Source organism: Lissotriton helveticus, chromosome 12, assembly GCF_964261635.1.
Source record: "Lissotriton helveticus chromosome 12, aLisHel1.1, whole genome shotgun sequence".
Lineage (NCBI taxonomy): Eukaryota > Metazoa > Chordata > Amphibia > Caudata > Salamandridae > Lissotriton > Lissotriton helveticus.
The window spans coordinates 832,893,035-832,915,284 of NC_136073.1; the positions used below are offsets into that span (position 1 = coordinate 832,893,035).

Consider the following 22,250-nt stretch of genomic DNA (forward strand, 5'->3'; position numbering starts at 1 on the left):
GCTTTGTAATTGAAGTTGTATTGTATTGTATTGTATTGTATTGTAATTGCATTTATATAGCGCTTACTACCCCTGACGAGGCGTCGAAGCGCTTTAACACTGCATTGTAAAAGTATGCATTGTAATAGTTTGCGTTGTAACGTCATACATCCCAGTGGATTGCCTTACACCCCTGAGTCTCAGAATTGTAGAACCCAGCAGCCATTCCTGGCTTGGGCTGCCCTGATGAAGGACGTGTTCACTCTGCTTGCAATCACACCTCCTTGGGTTCCTCCTCCTTCCATCTCTGGTTGAAGGTGCACTGCTCTGCTGCCTGGATCAGGATGCTACAGAAGAAAATGGAGGAAGTGGTCCATTGGGGAGCAAGACTGCAGTTCACATGCACAGGGAGGCACACACATGCAGTACATGCAAACATAGCAGCTTGAATACGTCTAGTTCAAACTTGAACTCTTACCATTTGAGCAGGCCCGCCATAAACTTCTGGAACCTTCTGTTTGGAATCTCTGGCTCTGACGGGGCTCTCTCCTGCATGGGGCGGGACGTACCAACCTCGGTGCTATTTACAGGGGTTGATGGATGTGTTAGGATAAAGGGGGGAGCCAGAGGGGGTTTCCGGAGCAGGCCACCTCACCTATCCCTTTGTTTTGGAGAAAATGTCAGCTGCAGAAGAAAGATCGCGAGGGAGAGCCGAGTGTGGAAAGCTGTTTATAGCTATGGGCTACTTGAGGAAAGTCTCTGTTTACCTGCCTCGTCAGCCCTGGCTGATTAATTGACAGACCTCCTTTCTCGCCTTGGCAGCGGCCGAGCTAACGTGAATTGCAAGGGGTGCCAACTGGGCATGTACCAAAATGTGGTATGTATATAAGGCATACATGCCAACATTTTAGGACAGGGACGTGGGAGATTTAAAATAAAAAATCGGGAGAACATACCTCTTTTTTCAATAAAAAATTACTGGAATAAAAAAAAATTAAAAAAAATTAAAATTCCCCATGGACTTCTATTGTAAATAATGCAGTTTCAGGTGGGAGACAGCTCAAATAAAGCCATGTTTGGGTGGACAAATCGGTGGTCTCCCGCCTGAATCGGGTCTATTGGCATGTATGCAAGGGTACTTGTCATGAGCGAACAGGGATGGGATTCAGCTGCGGCACAATTCAAGCACAGAGTGACCACGGCATTCCTGTCGGAATGCTCCTCTGCCTAAGCAAGGGCTCATGTGGTTTATATATTAAACTAAACCCATGCATCTAGTAGTGCCTGAGCTCCAGACCAGCCGCATCTCGTTTATTCTACCCACCCAGGGCTGTCGCCGTACAGACAACAATCCATAACAGTACTAGGGCCCCTGTACAGAGTGTTCTAAGGGACGATAATGTGCCCTACGAAGAAATGTACATGTAAGCAATTATTTTCTGAGTACGCTGATGTGCAAGCCAAGTGTGTTACAAAGGTCACTGTTTAAAAAGATGTCAACTTTGAACGTGAAGATGTAAAATGGAAGTGTTTGTGCCCAGGGCCTATGCAACTACACGACAGCTAGCTAACCTTATGGGAGCTGAGAAGAAGTTATGAGTGTTTTGCAAGCCAGGCCTTCAGGCCTAAGCTAAGACTTTTTGATTATATATATATCAAGGCAGGTTAACTGTCATGGCGAAGCTGTTTTTGGAGTAAATAAACTGAAAAATAGCACTGAACCTGGGTCCACTCTCGTTGTTCCTGCGGAATGGAATTGTTGAAGGCGAGGTTTCTTTATATATATATATATATATGTGTGTGTGTGTGTGTGTGTGTGTGTATGTATGCATGTATATCATCATCCATTGGTCTATCAGCCGCTAAAGGACTTCCAAAGGCCATGTGGCAGTTCGTTTGGGAAGAAAGGGTGAGGTGAGAGGTGATTTCCTCTTTCCTGCAACTCCGCAGCGCTAGCACAAATTGGAGACACTGCTGCCTGGTGAGACATTTGCCAAATAAATATATTTCACGCATCAAGCTGATGGCAGAATGTATTGTTTTATGGACAAAATCACGCTATTTGAAAGACATGTAACAAATTCCTATTTACAAGCAAGATTACCTAGCTGGTGCATTCTGGGTCCCGTGGTCATCCTGCTACGGGCCAAAGTCCACTTGGAATTCATTGTAACACACCCACCTGTGAACAAGGCGGAGTTAAGCTGAAACGCGTCAGGACCAATTAAGTGTGTTTAAAAAGCTGCAGTGTTTTGGACGAAATAAAAGTCTGCTTTTTGCATCAGACGGAGTTGGGCTCTGATTGTCCGTTGTTGTTTGCAAGATATTGCTTTTCAGCAGGATTTCCATTCATGCTTTAGGAGCCCGCCCTGCAGGTTCGGAGCCCCCGGAAAAATTGAACCTTTTTGTGATAATATATATATATATATATATATATATATATATATATATATATACATATATGTGTGTGTGTGTATGTATGCATGTATATCATCATGTCATTCACATTTGTGTTCTGCCCACCACAGCATAAAGCATGGGGGACAGCGGAAACCAACTTCGACCGCTGGCTAAACTCTCTGTGACTGACAGTATTCTGCTCTTGTACAACATGCACATACCCACAAAAGTTGGCCCCTTGTGCAGTTTTACCAAACAAAGCGACAGACTTTGCCTACGCTAAAATTTGGTTGCCAACTCCAGTCGTATTGACTCTGCCAATGCTTTATTCCTACTCATCCCAGAGAAACCCTGAGGAAACCATTGGGGACTCTATGGGATGCCACAGCAGTAACAGGGCATCACCCATGCGGTACCTGCTCGGTCTGTCCACAGACAACAAAAGTGAGCCAGATTGATATAGGTACAGATCACCCTTGGATCTTGAAAACCTTCTCCAACTGCAACAGCTCACATTTGATCTATTTACTTACCTGTTGCTGTCATGAGAAGTATGTAGGCATGACCACCAGAAAGGTGCGAACCAGGATGTTGGAGCACAAAAGCTCATTCAGGTGCAAGAAAAGTATCTCTAAATTGACTAAACATTTCATTGAACAGAACCACAAAGAAACAGATTTCATGTGGACCGTGCTGGAGAAACCGTTTATACCATCATACATTGCGGACGCCTCCAAATTTCTGTTCACTTTAGAGCAGAAATGGATTTATAGACTTTCCACGGATATGCACGGGTTAAATTATGAAATTCCGTGGACTATGCTGTAGATGACATCAAGTGCATTGGACTGCATACTTAAACCTATGGTTATGGAAACTGTTGCAAGTCACTGTGCATCAAAGCCAGATCAGCAGTTAGACTTCTGATATTTCGATTTACTCTATAGTCATGTTTAAGCAGTCTGCCCATAATGAATGAATCACGCATGATGTATGATTCACAATTTAAGTTCCATTTAGAACAATGCCACATACGTTATCATTTAGAATCTACTAATTAGTTGTTCTCGTGCTGTAATAATAAGTAGGTTCTATTGACACTGGGGAGGGTAGTTTCGAACCCTTCCACTATATTGCATGACGAACTACAACTCCCAACAATGCCACATGATTTTGTAGTTCTCTCGCGAGATTACGCGATTGGACCTTCTTACACTTAGTCGAAATGTGTTTTTTATGGTGTCAATAAAGTTATAAATAAGTAAATAACTAGTTTCAAGTCCTAAGGTGGAACTTCTAATTCCGAAGGAACTTTTCCGCCAATACATCGAGTTCATAACTTGTTTAGAACTACAAATCCCAGTGCAATCTCGAGATTTTGTAGTTCTCTCGCGCACCTTCGAACTACACGAGATGAGTGCCTTAGAGGAAATGGAGACACCGTAGAGTGTGCTACTAAGACGAGAACATGTGAGTAAAACCGATTCCAAGTTTGCTTTTGCGTTTTCTGAAGCGCTAGAGACTAAATACTTGGAATATTGTTACTCGCTAGTGCTTTAATACCCTGACAATGAACGAGCACGATAGGCGGAGCAATGAAAGGACATTGTATAAATCCCCCCTGGCCCTCCCACTCGTTGCCTCCCCCGATCTCAGCCACAGTTCGAGGCAACGACGGAGAGGTAGGGAGTGGTGATTATTGTCTGAATGAGATAGAATAGACCGATGGGTAATCTATTAACCTGATGTTAGTGACTTAAAGAAGAGGTTGGTTTGAACTAATTGATGAGTGGGTGAGCCTACAAGCAGGTTGAATATAAGGAGAGTCTCTGGAGTTGAGAGGTTATGAGGATTCTGGTGTATATAAGGGCATTTGGTACCTTTTTTCATAGCTGAGCGATCCCTCTTTTTACTTACCTCCATAGAGCGTGGCCTCCCTTAAACTGAGCTTGGTCCAGGCGAGGTGAGGTACTATCACCTGTCATGAAGGGTGAGTAAGGACATTTTGCTGTGCTCAATAATATGGTATATTTTAACTTTTTATCTTACTTTGATAAACAATGCTGTTTTTGTGTTTACTTTTCTCATGCTCTGCATTGTAGGTGAGAATAACACCATCTGACATGGAGGAATAGGAAAAAGTTATATCCTTTATGGTTTAAGTTAATCACTTTATTAATGGCTGTTTCACTTGGTAGCACGCACCAGCAGTGACAATAATTTTTCTTAGAACAGAGGCCCTGATGAAGCCGTAAGAGGTTGTTTCCCCTTACCTGGCAGAAACATGTCGGCCAACATGCAGCTATTTGTTTGAACTGCATTTTTTGCACTGTTCCTGTTTTTAAAGAGAAAGAAGCATACATTTATTAAAGTTGCTTACTGTATGCCTACTATTCTACTTTTAACTTTACACTTGTTCACTTTTTTTCACTGCACTGAATCCCATTGAGTGATCCCACGTATGGTCTATCTGGCAATTGTGGGCTTTGTTCCCTGGCCGACAAGGTGGGGTGCAAGGTATCTCAATGCTCCAGAGGTACCCCATCCCAACCTTTTGGATGACCAAATGATAAGATTATGAGGTCACTCACAAGACATTGATGGGAATCCATCTCTGGTTCTTGGGTCTTACCTACCTTTGCTGGGAAGAGAATGCGTTGGACAGCATTGTGGACATAATTTTTGGTCATGTCTTTTAATGAGCACCTGTAAGCAATTGAGTATTTGTTTGACTCTACTACTAGACCCCCAGGTTTCAAGTGTTATTTAATGCTTTATTCCTTCCTGGAAATTCCAATTGACCAACTGCAAATGGTTACATTTTTAGAAGTGAATGAGCCGACACAGAGACTGTTGTATTTGGTTCCAGTTGCCTCTTGGGACTGATTATTGATGTCTATCCCTACCTATTGCTTCCGGTTTGGATTCATAATTAACCCTTTCGATGCTCATGACGGAACCCAGCGTCATGAGCCACGGGTGGCCTGTGCGCATGACGGTTGGGTTCCGTCACGACCACACCCACGATTGGAATGTCCAGCACCGGACTGGAATTCCTGCCGCAGGCGAGGTGTTAAAACTGAGGCAATGCTCTTATCTTTCTCCTGCTGGAGCTAATGGACCACTGCCCAACAAACATTATTCTATAAATGAATGCAGTAGAAAGAAGCATTCACAACCCATCAGCTGGGACAAGGATACACCAAAGTCAGAAGTCCCAGCCTCAGCACCCGAAGGAGTGTTCACAAGCTAGAGTTGTAGTCAGCAAGTGAGGCCTCACATAGCGCCTAGCTCAAATAGGGACAGATGAAAAGGAGCTGTAAAAATATAACAATGATATTGAGAAGAATTCCCAGGTTCTAGGAATTTACCCTGGAGAATTAACTTATGTTATGTTATATTATCATTGATCAATAACTTCTCCCATGACCGTCACAGGTACCGCATGGGTGACTTCTTTGTCTATCATTCTCCCCTTAGCCTTTTTTAGATGGACCAGTCATTGCATGATATGATATGTTACGCTGTGTTATGTTAGGCAATGTTATGTTATCTTATGTTATTTTAGGATATGTTATATTACGTTATGTTATGGCTGGTGTATGCTATGCTATACCACTTTATTTTATGATATGCTTTACAATGTCAAGATAGCCTATGTTATGGTATGTTACATGATGGATAGGGTATGGTATATCACATCATTTTATTTGATGCTATGCTTTACAATGTCATCAATGGTATGTTATGCTACGTTTTCTTGTGTTACATGACCACAGCCTTGTAGGGATATTTTCTTTGTCGCTCACTTAATTCTCTCTATATTTTTTTACATTCCCAACTCTTTGTATATTATGTTATATGTTATGTTATGTTCTCTTATGTTATGTTATGGTATGTTATGTATTTATAACAAGTTATCCAATCTGCTGTACGGGATGAAAAGAAATTAGAAGAGTGGAATTCTAGTCAAAATATCTATTTGGATATGTAGATCAATATCCATAACCATGACAAAATATTCATTTGTGTACATACTTTGTCCACAGGTGGACTTTCTTTTGTCCCCACCTTCCCACAGGGGGGTGCTTGCTGCCCATGCCCCCTCCCTCCTAGTGTTTGAGCTCACGCCTTCATCGCACTTGTCCCTAATTTCCTTCTTTTTTGCACTTCTTGTGCATGTCATCTGCACCTTCCCTTCTTGGTATTTTTAGTTCCTCCTGATGAAGGCTTACAACGCTTTCAGCCGACACGCTGTAAAACAAATATTTGTAAGATCAATGTTATTTTGAACATTGAATGAAGGGTTGAGGCTGGTTAAAGGATAGAAGGCACAACCTGGGTACAGAATGAAGGTGTCAGATTCGTGCGACGGTGGCACACGTGGGCATGAAATGAAGGGCATAGTGGGGTATGGAATAAAGAGCAAAGCATGGCATGGGATGAAGGGCATTGCTGGGTACAGAATAAAGTGCAAAACTTGGGCATGGAATGAAGTATAAAACTGAGTATAGGGGGGGCGTGGCCAAGATGGCGTCGGAGTAGGACGCTTTTCCCTGTCTCTCCGGCGCCGATCCGGCAAAGCAGCTAATAGCGCGGCACCTGGTGCCCAGCTCGGCCCCTACTCGGTGGCGGAGGTCGCCGGTACACTGCGGTGGAGCGCGGTGCCGTCGGCGAGGAGAGGGATCGCTCAGAGAGGCTGCGGGACCGGCGGAGCTCTGCGGCCTGTGGATCCCCGGTCTCGATTAGCGGAGGCCGGCCCGGCGAGTCGCGGGGCCTACCGCGACGGAGGAGGTCCATTCTGCGCCCCGCCCCGCCCTGGGTCATCTGGCATCGGACCGCCTGGGCTGCGGGCTGTCGGCGGAGGCGGCGAGGGGCAGCTGCGATCTCCGGTGGGGCCTGAGGGTGCCGGCGAGTGGCGACCTGGAGAGCAGAGAGGTCCCGGAGGCCTCGGTGTGGGGCGGCGCCACTGAGCCCGCCGGGGTCCGGAGGTGCACCTGTGGGACAGCGAGGACCGGGCTCCGCGAGGACCCCAGGAAGCCTAGTCCTGGTGAGTGACCCCCCGCTCTGGACAGGGGAGGTGCGGAGGGAGCCCGGCCAGCCGAAGGGGCCCATCGAGGGACGTGTTGGGGGAGCTGCCGGCTCCCTGGTGTGGCGGCGACCTAGTGACTGCCCCTGGGGTGGTGCATGCCCTGGAGGCCTTCTATGGACTGGCACGGCGCCGCTGGGCTGTGGGGGTGTACCCGCGCGGCGGAAGGTCCTGACTTGCGAGAAGTGTGGGTGCCCGGGAGCACCGACCAGGAGGTGTGGTAAGAGGCCCCGGGCGCTTCCCAGAGGCCGCATTTACCAGGTCAAGAGCTGCTGGACTCCATTGCCTGTGCCCGGACTTCCAGAGGAGGCTCCGGTCCTACGCTGCGAGCTGGTGAGGACTAGGGGTGCTGTGGGGGGTGCGTACCTGGAGGCCCGGAGGTGCTCTGGTTGAGGAGCGTGGCGCCGCCATTTTGCCTGGCTCAGCCGACTGTTTGAGTGCGTGGCGCTCGCTCATGGACTTTTGCTGTTTGGATTGCCTTCGTGCGCCGCCTCTCTAGGGCTTTCGTAGCTGACTGGGGGCCTCTTGACCACTGGGCTTTGCGCACCCCTACTTCCTGGTGTCTGGGCGCCGGGGATTCGCTGGGAGCCTCTGGCCAGGAGCTGTGTGGCGGACACAGAGTGGGACTGCCCGCCGGGGCCAACTGCTGCGTCTGCAGGCCCGGATCTGGGTGCTGCTTGGTTCTGGTGGTGATTAGTGGAGCGTTTGCTCTGGTGCAAGGCGCCCGGCATTATGGCTAACCAGGCCCGCAAGGGCCGCGTGCTGAAGGACGGCGCAGCTAGATCGTCGCAGCAGCCGGCATCCCCCGGTGCAGGTGGGTCGGCCGGGATGTCCGATGATGAGGCCCCGGCCACTAAGGCTTTTATGACCGAACTTTTTGCTTCCATCAAGGAGGACATCTCTGAGCTGCGGGCGCAACTGGCCTCTGATCTCCGGGAAGTACGGCGAGATGTTGATGGGATTGGAGAAAGGGTGGCGACTCTTGAGGACCATGATTTGAGCACGGCCACTGATGTCCATTTACTCCAGCAAGATGTCATTCGCCTCACGGAGCAGAACTTGGACCTGCAGGCACACATGGAAGATCTTGAGAACCGCTCCCGGCGGAATAACATTCGCATTAAAGCGGTACCGTGGGATGGTGAGTCGGGAGACCTGCGAGGCTATGTGCAGGAGCTGTTGCTGCGGATCCTGGATGAGGACGATGTGAAGAATATCCAGATGGATAGAGTTCATCGCGTTGGTTTGCCCAGGAGAGGGGGGGGGCCGCCCCCTGACATCCTTGTCTGTGTACATGACTTTCAATTGAAGGAGCGCATCCTCCGGAAGGCTAGGGCCATCGATTCGCTGGACTTTCGGGGCCATCGTCCTCAGCTTTTCCAGGACCTCGCAGCGTCTACACTTCAAAAGAGGAGGGATTTTCGGCCGGTGACTTCCTTTTTGCGGGAACGCAACATCGCCTACTCTTGGGGGCACCCGTTCAGGATCATCTTCAGGTGGCAGAATCGGCTGATGCAGATGCGCTCCCTTCGGGAGGCGAAGGAGCTCTTGGGTTTGGAGGAGGTTGCCCCGTCCCAGGGGTCGAATGCATCCCCATCTCGGAGGCGACGTCGGTCCTCCTCGTGGCATAGAGTGGGGTCCTCTCCGGCGAGGGGGCGCCCGGACCGCGATGCCAGTCAGCAGGAGAGGGGAAGTGCAGTGGCATCAGTGGTTTCAGCGACGGTGCCGGCGTCACAGGCCAGCTCTGGAGCGGCGTGACGGTGACTTGATACTACGGATCGGCGCTGGAGGGGCATGGACCCCCCCGGTCTGGGTGAATGGATGTACTTTCGAAGAAGACTCCCCAGACCGTGACCTTGGGAGGAACCGAGATGGTCTTCCTGACCGGTCCCCGAAGTGGTCGTAACTTCGTGACCTGTGGACCACTGGGACTGATGAGTATTTTCTTCTCTGTTTTTGTTTTGTTTACACTTTCACTGTTTCCCTTTCCTTCGGCCTACAGGGGACTTCGGCTGCTGTCTCCTCGCCAGCCTTGGGAGGACTTTTGTGGACTTTGGATGGGTTGTATGGGGGTTTCCGGGGGGGGGAGGGTCTTGGGGGGGCTGTTTGGGGTGTTGGGGTTGGGGATGTGGGGGGGTTCTGGTGGTGACGCGGACGTGTTGTGGATTGTATCATGTGGTGGTGAGAGGGTGGATGGGAGGCGCCGTTGGTATGTGAGTTGCGGGGTGATTTGGTATGGGGTTCGAGGTTGGGATTGTGGGGAGGAGGGTTGGCGGGAGTATGCTTTTCTTATGTGCTGTGACCAGGGTTCCTTCTGGCGGGGGTGGTGGGCGGGTTCCAGAGTCATAGAGGAGTCTAGTTTGGTGTCTCACGATGCCTGTTAGCTTAGGGACCTGGAATGTTAAGGGGCTGAACTCCCCGCAGAAAAGGCAAAAGGTGTGGAAGTATATAACTGACCACCAATTGGATATAGTGGGACTTCAGGAGACTCACCTTGCACGCAAAGATGAGCTGCGTCTTAAGCATAAGGCATATCCCCTAATATACAGATCCTCTGCATCCACAAAGCATAAGGGGGTGGCCCTCCTCTTCCATACTTCGCTGCTTTTTCAGCCGGTGGCGGTGCGCACGGATAGGGAGGGCCGTTGGTTGATGGTGAAAGGGCTGGTGCAGGGGAGGCTTTGTACTTTTGTTGTGACGTATGTTCCTAATACTGGCCAGAATAAGTTCTTGCAAGACCTGCTGCATAAAGTGAGTGATTTTGTTGAAGGGCGGTTGTTCCTCATGGGGGACTGTAATTTGGTGTGGGACAGGGCGCTGGATTGTTCAGGCGCTCGCAGGGCGGATACTGGTGTGTTCTCTGAGCTGTCACGGCAAAAGATTACGGAAATGGGGTTGGTTGATGGGTGGCGGTTTATGCATCCAACGTCCAGAGATTACACATTTCTTTCTCATGTACACCACTCATATTCACGATTGGATCATGTATTCCTCAGCCAGGCTCTTAGAGGAGATGTCCTTGACTCCACCATCCTGCCCATCTCGGTCTCGGACCACAGCATGCTGGTGCTTACTCTGCGCTGGTCGTCGGCAGATACCGGGCAACGGAAATGGTATTTCCCAGCTTCGGTACTTCGGGACGGGGATTCTAACAAGGCGCTGCGGGTGGCCATTAGGGAGTTCTTTACCCTCAATCCGCCATCCGATACCTCTGTATCCAACACGTGGGATGCCTTTAAGGCGTCCGTCAGGGGCACGTGCTTGAGCCTTAATGCACAACTCAATAGGTTGCGCCGCAAGGATCGGGAGGCCCTGGAGGCTGAACTGGCATCTCTCGAGCGGGCGCATAAACTTAACCCCTCGAGGGTGACCCTCCGGCCTCTCACGGCGGTACGGGGGAAGTTGAGGGCGCATTACAATAACAGGGCGGAGTTCACGCTACTGAGATTGGGCCGACAGTCCTACTCTTGTGGAAACAAGGTGGGGAGGCACCTGGCCCGACAGCTTCGCGACAGGCGGGAACGTGAGTACATTGGGGGGATCCGCGACTCTGTGGGTCAGTTGCAGCACCGGGACGAAACAAAGGCAGCCATTTTCGGACGCTTTTACTCGGATCTATACGGGGGGGAAAGGCTGGGAGCAGCTGCCCAGAGGGAGTACCTGGGGCGTATGCACCTTCCGCAGGTATCCAGGGAATGGAACGAGCTTTTAGGGGCCCCGATCACCAGGGAGGAGGTGTTAGATGCTATTGCGAACTTGAAGCTTCACAAAGCACCTGGCCCAGACGGTTATACCGCTGTGTTTTATAAATCCTACGCTCCCGAGATCTGCGACTTCTTAGTCACCCTTTTTAATGACATGGCCTCCTCCGGTTCCTCTGCTGGCTCCTTGGCGGAGGCGATGATTACGGTCTTGCCGAAGCCGGGGAAGGACCCAGCGCAATGCGCCTCCTATCGCCCGATAGCGCTTCTTAATTTGGACGCCAAACTATACTCGGCGATCCTGGCACGTAGGCTACAAGACCTTATGCCGGCGCTAATCCATCCAGACCAGTCTGGCTTCATCAAGGGGCGCCAGACGCATGATAACACTCGTCGGGTGGTGCATCTAATAGAAAAGGCAGAAAGATTTCGTATTCCGGCGGTCCTAGTGGGCCTGGATGCCGAGAAGGCCTTCGATAGGGTGGACTGGGGGTTTCTGTTCAATACCATGACTGCCTTTGGTTTCTCGGAGGCTTTCATCACTATGGTGAAGGCTAATTTCTGCTGCCCCCGGTCCCGGGTGGCGGTGAATGGTCATATGTCAGCGTTCTTTACTCACGCTCGGGGCACTAGACAGGGTTGTCCGCTGTCCCCCCTGCTGTTCGCGCTGAGCATCGAGCCGCTGGCGGTAGCGGTGCGGGAGCACGTCGGGATCCGAGGTCTGCCGTTCGGGGGGGAACAGCACAAGATTTCGCTCTTTGCAGACGACATCTTGTTCTCTATTACTGATCCGGAAACCTCGCTGCAGTTCATCAGGGAGGTCTTACTGGAGTTTGAGGCCGTGGCCGGTTTTAAGGTCAACTATGGCAAGTCCTACATCCTGAATCTTAACCTTTCGGAGGTCGAGAAGGACCGGGTACGACCGCTGACTCCGCTGGCCTGGGCCACAGGTTCGATCGTCTACCTAGGGGTCCATCTGACTCCGACAGTGGGCGGGCTGTTCCAGGCCAATTTCCCATCTTTGTTAGCGAAGACCCGGACGGAATTGGACAGGTGGAAACCAAAATTTCTGTCATGGCTGGGCAGAATTCATGCCGTGAAAATGGTTCTCCTCCCTAAATTCTTATATTTGTTCCAGGCATTGCCTATCCCCATAGACAGCGATTTCTTTCGACGGCTCAAGACCCAAGTATTACGCTTCATTTGGCAAGGGGGTCAGGCACGGGTCTCCTATGCGGTTCTCCGTCGGCCGAGACCTGAGGGTGGAGTCGGGCTCCCTGACCTGCAGTTATATTACAAGGCGGCGCAACTGCGAGTGTTGGTGGAGTGGTCGCAACAAACCTCCGAGAAACATTGGCTCCATATGGACCGATGCGTTGCCGGCAGGTCGATCTGGGACTTAGCCTGGAAACCGAAGAAGGACCGACCTCTCAACGCATATATAAGCACTCCTACGAGCACAGTGTTGAAGGTGTGGGACTCGCTAGCGGCGGACGACCGTTGGACCACGTTCCCTTCGCCATTTACGCCCTTGCATTACAACCCGGCTTTCCCTCCGGCGCTTCATGAAGGGCCGTTTGCGGTGTGGAGGGAGGGGGGGTGTCGGGCGTTGACCCATTTGTTCCACGGCCTGGACACCCTAACTTTCGCTAACTGTGTGAGAGATTATGGGGTCCCCCAGACTGAACAATTCCGGCATGTTCAGCTGCTTCACTGGGCCACGTCACCTGGGGTGGTGGAGGCGGCTACGAGACCGCCGACTCCTTTTCAAACCTTTATATTACGCACATCCACCATGAAGGGGGCCATTTCCTTCATATACCAGTTGTTACTCAAATCGACGGTAGCTCCTCGACCTCGTTATATGGGGCAATGGGAGGAAATGCTGGGGCGAGATATCTCGGATGTGGAATGGTCGGCGCTTTGGCGAGACCTGACGACCTTTAACCATTCCTTGCACCTGAGGGAAGCCCACCTCAAGACGGTCATGCAATGGTATATGTGCCCGACTAGGCTTCACCGCATTTTCCCGGCGACCTCGGATAAGTGCTGGAGGGGCTGCGGGCTTTTGGGGGACTTCCGCCACATCTGGTGGGACTGCCCGGTGATCCGTCCGTACTGGGAGGAAATCCTCTCACATATAAAGGAAGTGCTGACTTATCCCATTGATGAGTCTATGGCTTGTGTTCTGCTGGGGCTGCGTGACCCTGGCCTTGTTTATCAGACCAGGGCCGATAAGAAGATTTTGTGGCTATGCCTCGGTGCTGCGAAACTCACGCTGGCTGCGGCCTGGAAAAAGAAGGATGCCCCGGCAGTGTCACTATGGCATGCACGACTTTGGAGGTTGCTCAGTTTGGAAAGAGTGGCGGACATCTTCCTTGGCCAGTATAAGAATTTCCGATATCAGTGGGGTCCCCTGGTGGACTTTCTCTCTAAGGGGTTACCCTCGGCGGTGTGTCCGGCTTCATTGAGATCGATGCACCTCTTTCAAGTGTAATATGGATGTGGAATGAATGATGAGTGAATGGCGTCACTACCAGGGGGGAGGGTGGGGGTGGGATGGGGCAGTTGGTTGTCATGGTTTATGGGCTGTGGAGGGTCCGCGGGCTGCTTATCTGCACCGCTTGTGTGGAACCTGGAGGATTGGGGCCCAGCTTATTGCAGCTCTGGTTATCCTGGATGGCCTGGCCTACTGATAGGCTTGTAGGCCGCTGGTACTGTGGTCCTTATTCCTATGTTGTCTCGCTCCTGGCCTGGATATGCTTGTAATATAGTCTGGGTTACTGCTGATGCATGCACAATGATTTGCCTGATCTGGAGTAATGTGCGGTTCCTCCGCAGCCCGATGTTTGTCTGTTTATTCTCTTTTGCAAATCAAAATAAAAATTTTACAAAAAAAAAAAAAAAAAAAACTGAGTATAGAATGAAGGGCAGACCTTGGGTACAGAATGAAGGGCACAGGTTGGGTATAGGATGAAGTGTACCCTTTGGATATAAAATGATGGGTACCGCCTGGGTCCAGAATGAAGGGTTCATATAAAATTCAAGGCACCGCTCCGATATTGAATGAAAGACGAGGCTAGACATAGAATAATGGGCATATGTATCGTATTAAACGAGGGGCACAGGTTGGCTATAGAATGCGACTACTCATCTGATCAAGAAACAAGGTCACAGCTTGTGTATTGAAGCAAGGGCACACCACTGGTATACAATGATGGGCAAAGCTTGGGTACACAAGAAGGGGACATATAGGACAAAGAATGAAGACACCGGGGACAGCATGTATACAGAATGATGGACACTGCTCCAAACATGTAAGGAAGGCCGTGTGCAGAATATAGAATAATATAGAATGGAGGGCACAGCTTGGGCATGGGATGAAGGCCATAGCTGGGTATAAAATGAAGGGAAAAGCCTGGGCATAGAAGGAAGAGCCCAATATGATCAAAAATGAGGTGTAACTTTTGGGTAGATGATGAGATGTTCTCTGCGGATATAGAGTGACGTGTGCTCGTCGTTTATAGGACGAAGGACAAAGCTTAAGTCCAGAAGGTCACCACTTGGGTTTTCTTTTGAAGGGCAATGATTGGGTATTCAATGAAGGTGAACGATTGAGGGCCACAGGTTGGGTAGAGGATGAAAGGTACAGTACGAATAAAGGCTTAACAGGATGGCATGGTTACAAAATGAAGGGCACCAGTTGGCTACATAGTGAAGAGCATGGATTTAGTGTATGATAAAGGGTCTTGTGGACACATTGGTGGAACAATATGGCTTCCATTGCACTTGGATAGCTTTGTTATCCCTGAGGAAGTAATAACACTCAGATTCGGTCTCAGTTTATGGCTCAAGGACCATCATGCATCTCTCTTGCCATAGTGGAAGTTGTCCAAGTGGGGAGAATATCAGAAATCCAATTCCCAGGCTGAATTCTCTTTGTTTTCTCTGTTTTCCAGAGTTTCAATGTTGGGACTTGCTCTAAGATGAAGGTATGGAAGTGGGCGGCCATTGCCTCGATGCTCTTCAGCTCCATCTTGTCCATTTTGGTTTGTAGAGACATGTTCATCGGAAGCTGGAAGTTTGGCCCCTTCTCGTACTCCTACTCTGCCTCAACTCCATCGTCATCCTCGTCGTCGCCATCAATGCCATCATTCAGCAGAGACCGGCAGAGGTACCCGCGAGCACTGGAGCGCCGACAGCCTCTTATCTCTCAATGTGAGGTTCAAACTCATTTTTTTATCATTCTTCTTCAATACAGATGGAGGGTGGGAGAAGGATGGGAAAGGGGAGGGGAGAGGAGAGGGGGGGGAGGGGATGGAAGGGAGGGGAGAGGAGATAGGAGCGGATGGGGAGATGAGAGGGTAAGGGAAGGGAGGGCAGGGCAGGAGAGGAGAGGAGAGGAGAGGAGGGGGGAGAGGGGATGGGAGGGGAGGGGAGGGGAGAGGAGGAGAGGGGAGGAGAGGAAAGGGGAGGAGAGGAGAGGAGATGGGAGTGGAGTGGAGGAGAGGGGATGGGATGGGAGGGAAGGGGAGAGGAGGAGAGGGCAGGAGAGGAAAGGGGAGGGGAAGAGAGGAGAGGAGAGGAGAGAGAGGAGAGGAGATGAGATTAGATGGGGGAACATCCTTTACGACGAAACTTTAACAACGCGGTACTGTTACCACACTACTTTTACAACAAAAGTCGTTACAACGACTTGCGCTGGGGGGCGCTACAGGATAGTAAATAGTTTAATTACTATCCAGCTCCTTCCCTAGAATCCACGGGGACTGGAGTTGGAATAGTAAATAAAACTATTTACTATCCAGCGCCCCCCAACGCAAGTCGTTGTAACGACTTGCGTTGTAAAAGTAGCGTTGTAACGGTACGCGTTGTCAAAGTACGTGTCGTACCGTCATACATTCGATTAGATGAGATGGGAGTGGAGGGTAAGGGAGAGGAGGGGAGGAGAGGAGAGTTGAGGAGAGGAAGGGAGCGGAGGGGAGGAGAGGAGAGGAGAGGAAGGTGAGAGAGGGGGGTGAGGAGAGGAGAAGGGGAAGGGGTGAAGAGAGGAAGGGGAGCGGAGAGGAGATGAAATGAGATGAGATGGTGAGATGGGAGTGAAGGGTAAGGGAGTGAATACATGATGACTGGACATGGTGCCTGCTATTCCACTGACTTAAAATATCCATCCTTAATAGCTGTTTTAACGGACTTGCTCTTGTAGCCACGGGATTCTGGTTCAGAAAAATGCATCAGTGATAACTTGTGCACCATCCCTAGTATACCAGATATGGAGCTCTGTTGTAACAAGAACCAAGTGTTCCAGCTTACACAGCCTTCCTAATGCATCTCTGTGAGAATGCTCTTAGTGTGCCTTCGACAAACATCTAATTGTACCACATCTGTAAATCAGGGGACATTATTATCTTAGCTCCAAACACAATTACATTTTCTCATTTGGACATGTTCCTCTTCCCTTGCTGCAAGGTCTATTTTGATGCCTTTTCTAGTAATCTGGCGCCCTTATGTGGTCTCATGTTGGAAAGTCATAAGGTGTTTGTTTACATTGGCCTTAAAGTACCACAAGCTCTGCCTTGCTGTTTCACATGCATCGCCCCAATGCTTTGATAACCCATCTGAGTCCTAAGGCCTGTACGACATGTATTTTTAGGCCCAGGCCATGAATATCTCTGTTTGTGTTATCTGCGGTCTTCACCCGTCTCTTCCCTGCTTTTGCTGTCTGATTCCTCTCCATGCTGTCCTTGTAGTTTGGATCAGAACTGTAGCCCAATCCCTAGCATGCAATCACTCAGTCAATCAATCAGTTCAGATTTGTAGAGAGTGGCTAATCACCTGCGAGCGTATCCAGGCGCTAGGTTCTTGTTGGGATCAGTCAAAGAGCCAGGCCTTGCGTTCCTTTCTGATTTCCAGGAGTGAGGGTGCTGTTTGGAGGTGGAAGGGAAGGTCGTTCCAGGACTTGGCGGTGAGGAGGGAGAAGGAGAGTCCTCCACTGTGGCTTTGGGCGATTCAGGGCGTGTGCGTTGGCGAGGGAGGCAAAGCACATGTGTCTGGATGGTTCGTGAAAATTCAGTTGATGGTTGATGTAAGCTGTTGCTTGGTTGTGGAAGGGCTTGTAGGCATGTATCAGCATCTTGAATTTGCATCTTTTCTGGACGGGGAGCCGGTGGAGGATCCTGAGGTGGGGGGTGATGCGGATCCATCTGGGGAGGTTGAAGATGAGCATGGCAGCTGAGTTCTGTATCATCTGGAGTCTCTTCAGGAGTTGGGTGGTGATCCATGAGTAGAGTGCAGTGTCGCAGTCCAGCTGGATGGTGACTAAGGCTTGAGTGACGGTTTTCCTGGTATCGGTGAGGAGCCATCTTTTGGAGCATGTGGAGTGAGTGGAAGCAGGCACAGGAGACTGCGTTGATCTGGCCTTCATGGTGAGTTTCCTGTCCAGGTCTGTTGGTGTGGGTCCAAGTCCAGAGGGCCACCAGGTGTCATTCCACGGGGAGGTGTTGCTCCCAAAAATAAGTACTTTGTCTTGTCTGTGTTGAGCTTCAGGCAGTTAGCCTTCATCCAGTCGGCGATGCTCGTCATGCAGTTGTGGATGTTGGTCCTAGTGGTGAAGGGGTCTTCAAAGAGTGAGAGGATGAGTTGGGTGTCGTCTGCAAAAGATATGATATTGAGGCAATGTTTTTTGACCAGGGGCATCATGTAGATGTTGAACAATGTGGGGCTGAGGGTGAACCTTGAGGGATGCCGCAAATAATGCTCTTGGGTTCCGAGGTGAAGGGTGGTAGGCGGATTTTCTGGGTTCGTCCTGTGAGGAAGGCTGTGATCCATTTGAGGACATCTTCCTATATCCCGATGTGGTGGAGTCTCTTGATGAGTGTTTAGTGGGATATGGTATTGAAAGCTGCTGAGAGGTTGAGGAGGATCAGGGCCGCTGTTTCTCCCAAGTTGAGGAGGGTTCTGATGTCGTCGGTGACAACAATCAGGGGGATCTCAGCGCTGTGGTTGGTGTGGTAGTCGGATTTGAAGGTGTCCAGGAGGTTGTTTCTTTCAGAGTGTTCAGTGAGTTGGCGGTTGAGGACTTTGGCAGGGTACTGGAGCAGAGAGATGGGGTGGTGGTTCTTGAGTTTGCTGGGGTCAGCGGCGGGTCTCTCGAGGAGAGGTCTGACCTCTGTGTGTTTCCATCCTTCAGGGAAGGCAGCTGTGGAGATGAATGAGTTTAAAATGGAAGAGAGTTTGCAGCTGATTTCCTTGCTCCCAAGATTGAAGACGTGGTGGGGGCAGGGGTCCATGGGTGATAAGTAATGGATCGAATTCATGATGGCTGCGGTGCTCTGAGTTGAGAGCTGCTCCCATGCCATGAGTGGGTGGCTGTGGGTGGCGTCAGTTGGATTGAGGAGGCTGTAGAGGTTGGTGGGTTGGGGTTAAAGTTACTGTAGATGGTGGAAGTAGTCCACCAGGGTGTGGCAGAGTTCCTGAGAAGGGGAGATGGTGTTCTTAGTGGCTGAAGGGCAAGAGAATTCTCTGACAATACTGAAGAGTTCCTTGCTGTGGTTGAAGGTGACTTCGATGCAGTATGCTAGGGCACCTCTTCTTGCATCTTTCAGGCATTGGTGGTATTTGTTGAGTGCTGTCTTAAAGGTGGTTCGGTCTGTGAGATCTTTACTAGTGCGCCATCTCTTTTGTAGCCATTTTCAGTTGCGTTCCATTGTCCAGAGTTGTGGTGCATCCAGCAAGTTAGTGGTAACAGACATTGTATTAAAGTTTTGTTCTTTTTTATGTTTTGCTTTTTCAGGCATGTTTCTACTGGCTTCATAGGAAGTGATATTGGATGTTCCGCCACTGATTTCCCCCATAAATATGACACGACGTTGTAATTCTTTTTGTGGTTTGGAGTGTCCTAAGAACAACATTTCCTCAGATCCCCCTGACATTCAGAGGCCTTTGTAATTCTTAACCTGCACAAATTGCCGTATCTTTGTTTTTGATAAAGTGGAGCTAGCAAGCCATTCGATTTCAAGCATGGGAATTCAACGTCAGGGAATATTATGTCGAGCGACTGGGTTGTCATGGCCTGCAAATGCGGTGTAGAAGCCGAAAAGAGAAAAACAAGTGTTTCCCACACACTTTTGGCACACATGCAACGCATTCCTGTGGAAACTGTCTCAGGAATGAAGAGCCAGAGACTGCAACTCAATCCTGTCAGGCACGGAGTTCATTGGTCGATTTATGAAACAGGAAATATTATGGACACCTCATTCCTCAGGCCCTCGAAGGAACACACAAATTTCTGATAATTGGATGGAAAGGTAAGGAGTGCCTTCAAGGTAATTTATTTTCACAAATAACTTTTGGAAGTAATTCAAAGAAACTTATAAGGACAATTCAATAGTCCTCTAATTGTCCTTATAAGTTTCTTTGAATAACTTCCAAAAGTTATTTGTGAAAATAAATTCCCTTGAAGGCACTCCTTACCTTTCCATATATTTACCCAAGCCCTCAAGGGTATTTTGGGTTGCTCACTGATATCAATTTTCTGGTAACTGGGCACTGCAAGGCAGAGGATGTACTATTAAACTTAGTGGACCTATTTTGGGCCTCCTTGCTGCATTAAAGGTTTTAAGCTGGTTCCTCTACAAGTCTAGGAGAGCTCCCCAACTTATGGTCACGTGCACTCACATTATTAGACTCTCTAAAGATCATCCTGTTTTCTACAGTTCCCTGGTGATCTTTACCTTCTGCCCTTCTCTTAGCCTCACAAATAAATGGATCCTAAGAACTCTCCAATGCACTTCTACACCTCTTATACTCAAGTGTGCAACATGAGTGAAGGAATCTTGCCCAGTCATTCAGCCCAGTCTGCTCAAGCCACCCTGGTCAGTTCCACTCTGGAGGTTTTAGAGCTAAGTGAAGCTAGGGTTATTTGGAGTGGAAAGTAAGGCCAATATTAGAATTGCTTTCTCTCTACACGTTTAGTTACCACACCCCAAACTTATCACTGTTCTCTTTCTATCACCCCTGCACTCCACTCTATCAAAATTCCAGTTCACCAGTTGCAAATAGTTTCTCCTGTATCCCCATGTAGCATGTGGTTGTTGGAACACACAAACACCCATTGGGGGAAGTCCACTTCAAATTGGTTACATTTTAGAAGTGGTTATTGGGGTCCAATGGTGTCTGTGTCTTGCTCTTGTGGGTTTTAACCACCCGGATTTCATTTTTCTTGGCTGAACATAGATAGCCAGCTATCCAAAGGCCACATGCTACAAGCTGAACCAACATAAATAGTTTGCAGTTAATTGGAATTTCAGAAAATGTGGGTGGTGGCAGTGTGTGACAATCCTTAACATGGTCCTGAAGACTTTTTTATTCTGGTGGTGCCCCTCTGGTTCGGAGTACCGTTGTCATGATCTCTGTCTAGACATTGGCCACTGGAATAATGAAGCAGGAGAGCACCTCATTATGCAGCAGGGTTTACTAAATTATGCAGCAGGAAAAGGCAAATTATGTGGCATAATGCTACACATTTTGTGATGTCATCTCATTATTTTGTCATGTTTACTCATGATAACACTATCTGGGCAATGGTTTCAGCACAAACAGTCTAACGCCCAAATACAGAAATAAGCAACAGAAAGATGACCAGTCAAACTTTGTGAAGGACCCTTCACTGCGCAGCAACACTTGTTGTTGCATTTTTTGATCAATGTAAACTAGACATTTGTTTTGTTAAAATTGGCAGATTATGCCGCAGATGATGGATTATGTGGAAAATTTGACAAATCTATTATTATGCTGAAAACGCTGCAAAATCCCATAATTCCAGTGGCTCAGCCCTGGACAAAAATTCCCTTCACCAGTGATTTGCACTTTAGAAATTAATTTCCATTCCATGCAGTATCCCTTCTATGCAACCTCTTTCTGCTCTTACTTTTGTTTTTATGGTCTCCAAGATGTGCCATTTGTTTAGATACAGTTGTGTTGTAACATTTGCATCACCACTGGACAGCATGAAACGTCTACGTTTCTTATTTCATCTTGTTTCCTAGACCCTTCCATAAGCACTGAGGGATGACTCAGACACTCATGTAGCTTTGTATATGTTGTATGTTTCTATCTTCATGTCCAGCACCTCAAAGCTCAAATGCTACGCCACCTTGGTGTATCTATGCGCTCTATCACTACTTCAACACATAATCGAGAACCTACAACGAGATATGTTATTTCACATTAAAGTAACAATTTTAAACTAATTCATAATTTATTTAATTATTAAACCCCATAACATAATGTTAATGTAAGCAAATAATGTAATATAATTACAAGCCTTAACCAAATCCTTATGCTAAACTTAAAAACCATCCCTTAAGTCAAATTAAATGGATTTATATTAAATAGTTATCAATTAACTAACCTTAACCCTTTACCTAAGGTTTATTAACCATGATTCATAACCTTAATCTAATACTAACCTTTACCATTAGTTCTTTGAAATCTAATTTAAAAAAAATCCTTGACTTTAATCCCAATGCTAATCTTAGCCGTCAAGTAATTAAAAATGAAAATCATGATAAATAAAATAAATATATAAATTATCTTAGCCATTAATTAATTTACATTAACGTTTATCAAATGAGATTACATTTACATTTTAATGATGACAATTTTGATCTTAATTATTAATAAATGAACTCCTACCTTCCTAATTAAATTATAGTACATCAAAGTTAAATGACAAACGTATATGCACAAAAGAGAAAGAAACCTATCTGTGCTTTTGGAACATCTAAGGTAGATGCCGGCATTAAGCTGACATTGTCAACTTAAAAACATGGTACTACATTACATTACATGAGATTACCATTTCATTATAGTGAGTTTGGGGTTGGAATCACTGAGGCTAAGAAGTGAGCTCTCCTCACTGAAAATGTTTGTATTCACTCGTTCTCCTATTCCATTGTACTAGGGTGAAACCTGTCAATAAGGAGACGCATGTGGCCATGTGGTGCATAGACTATAAAGGAAATGTTTATTTTCTTCTGATAACATATAAATGACATGAATGCAGTGTAAAGTGTTGTCAG

The 22,250-nt window shown here is 48.2% G+C and overlaps 1 protein-coding gene across 2 annotated transcripts in view; it reads left to right on the forward strand.

The window, feature by feature from the left end:
• NRTN (neurturin) overlaps positions 1–22,250 on the forward strand; it is a 187,661-nt gene that overhangs the window by 157,475 nt on the left and 7,936 nt on the right. For both annotated transcript variants that reach the window (XM_078669132.1, XM_078669133.1), the window contains exon 2: positions 15,129–15,387. In XM_078669132.1, coding sequence (XP_078525258.1) covers positions 15,156–15,387 — 232 coding nt within the window. In that variant the 5' untranslated portion in view covers positions 15,129–15,155. The remainder of the gene's footprint in view (positions 1–15,128; positions 15,388–22,250) is intronic.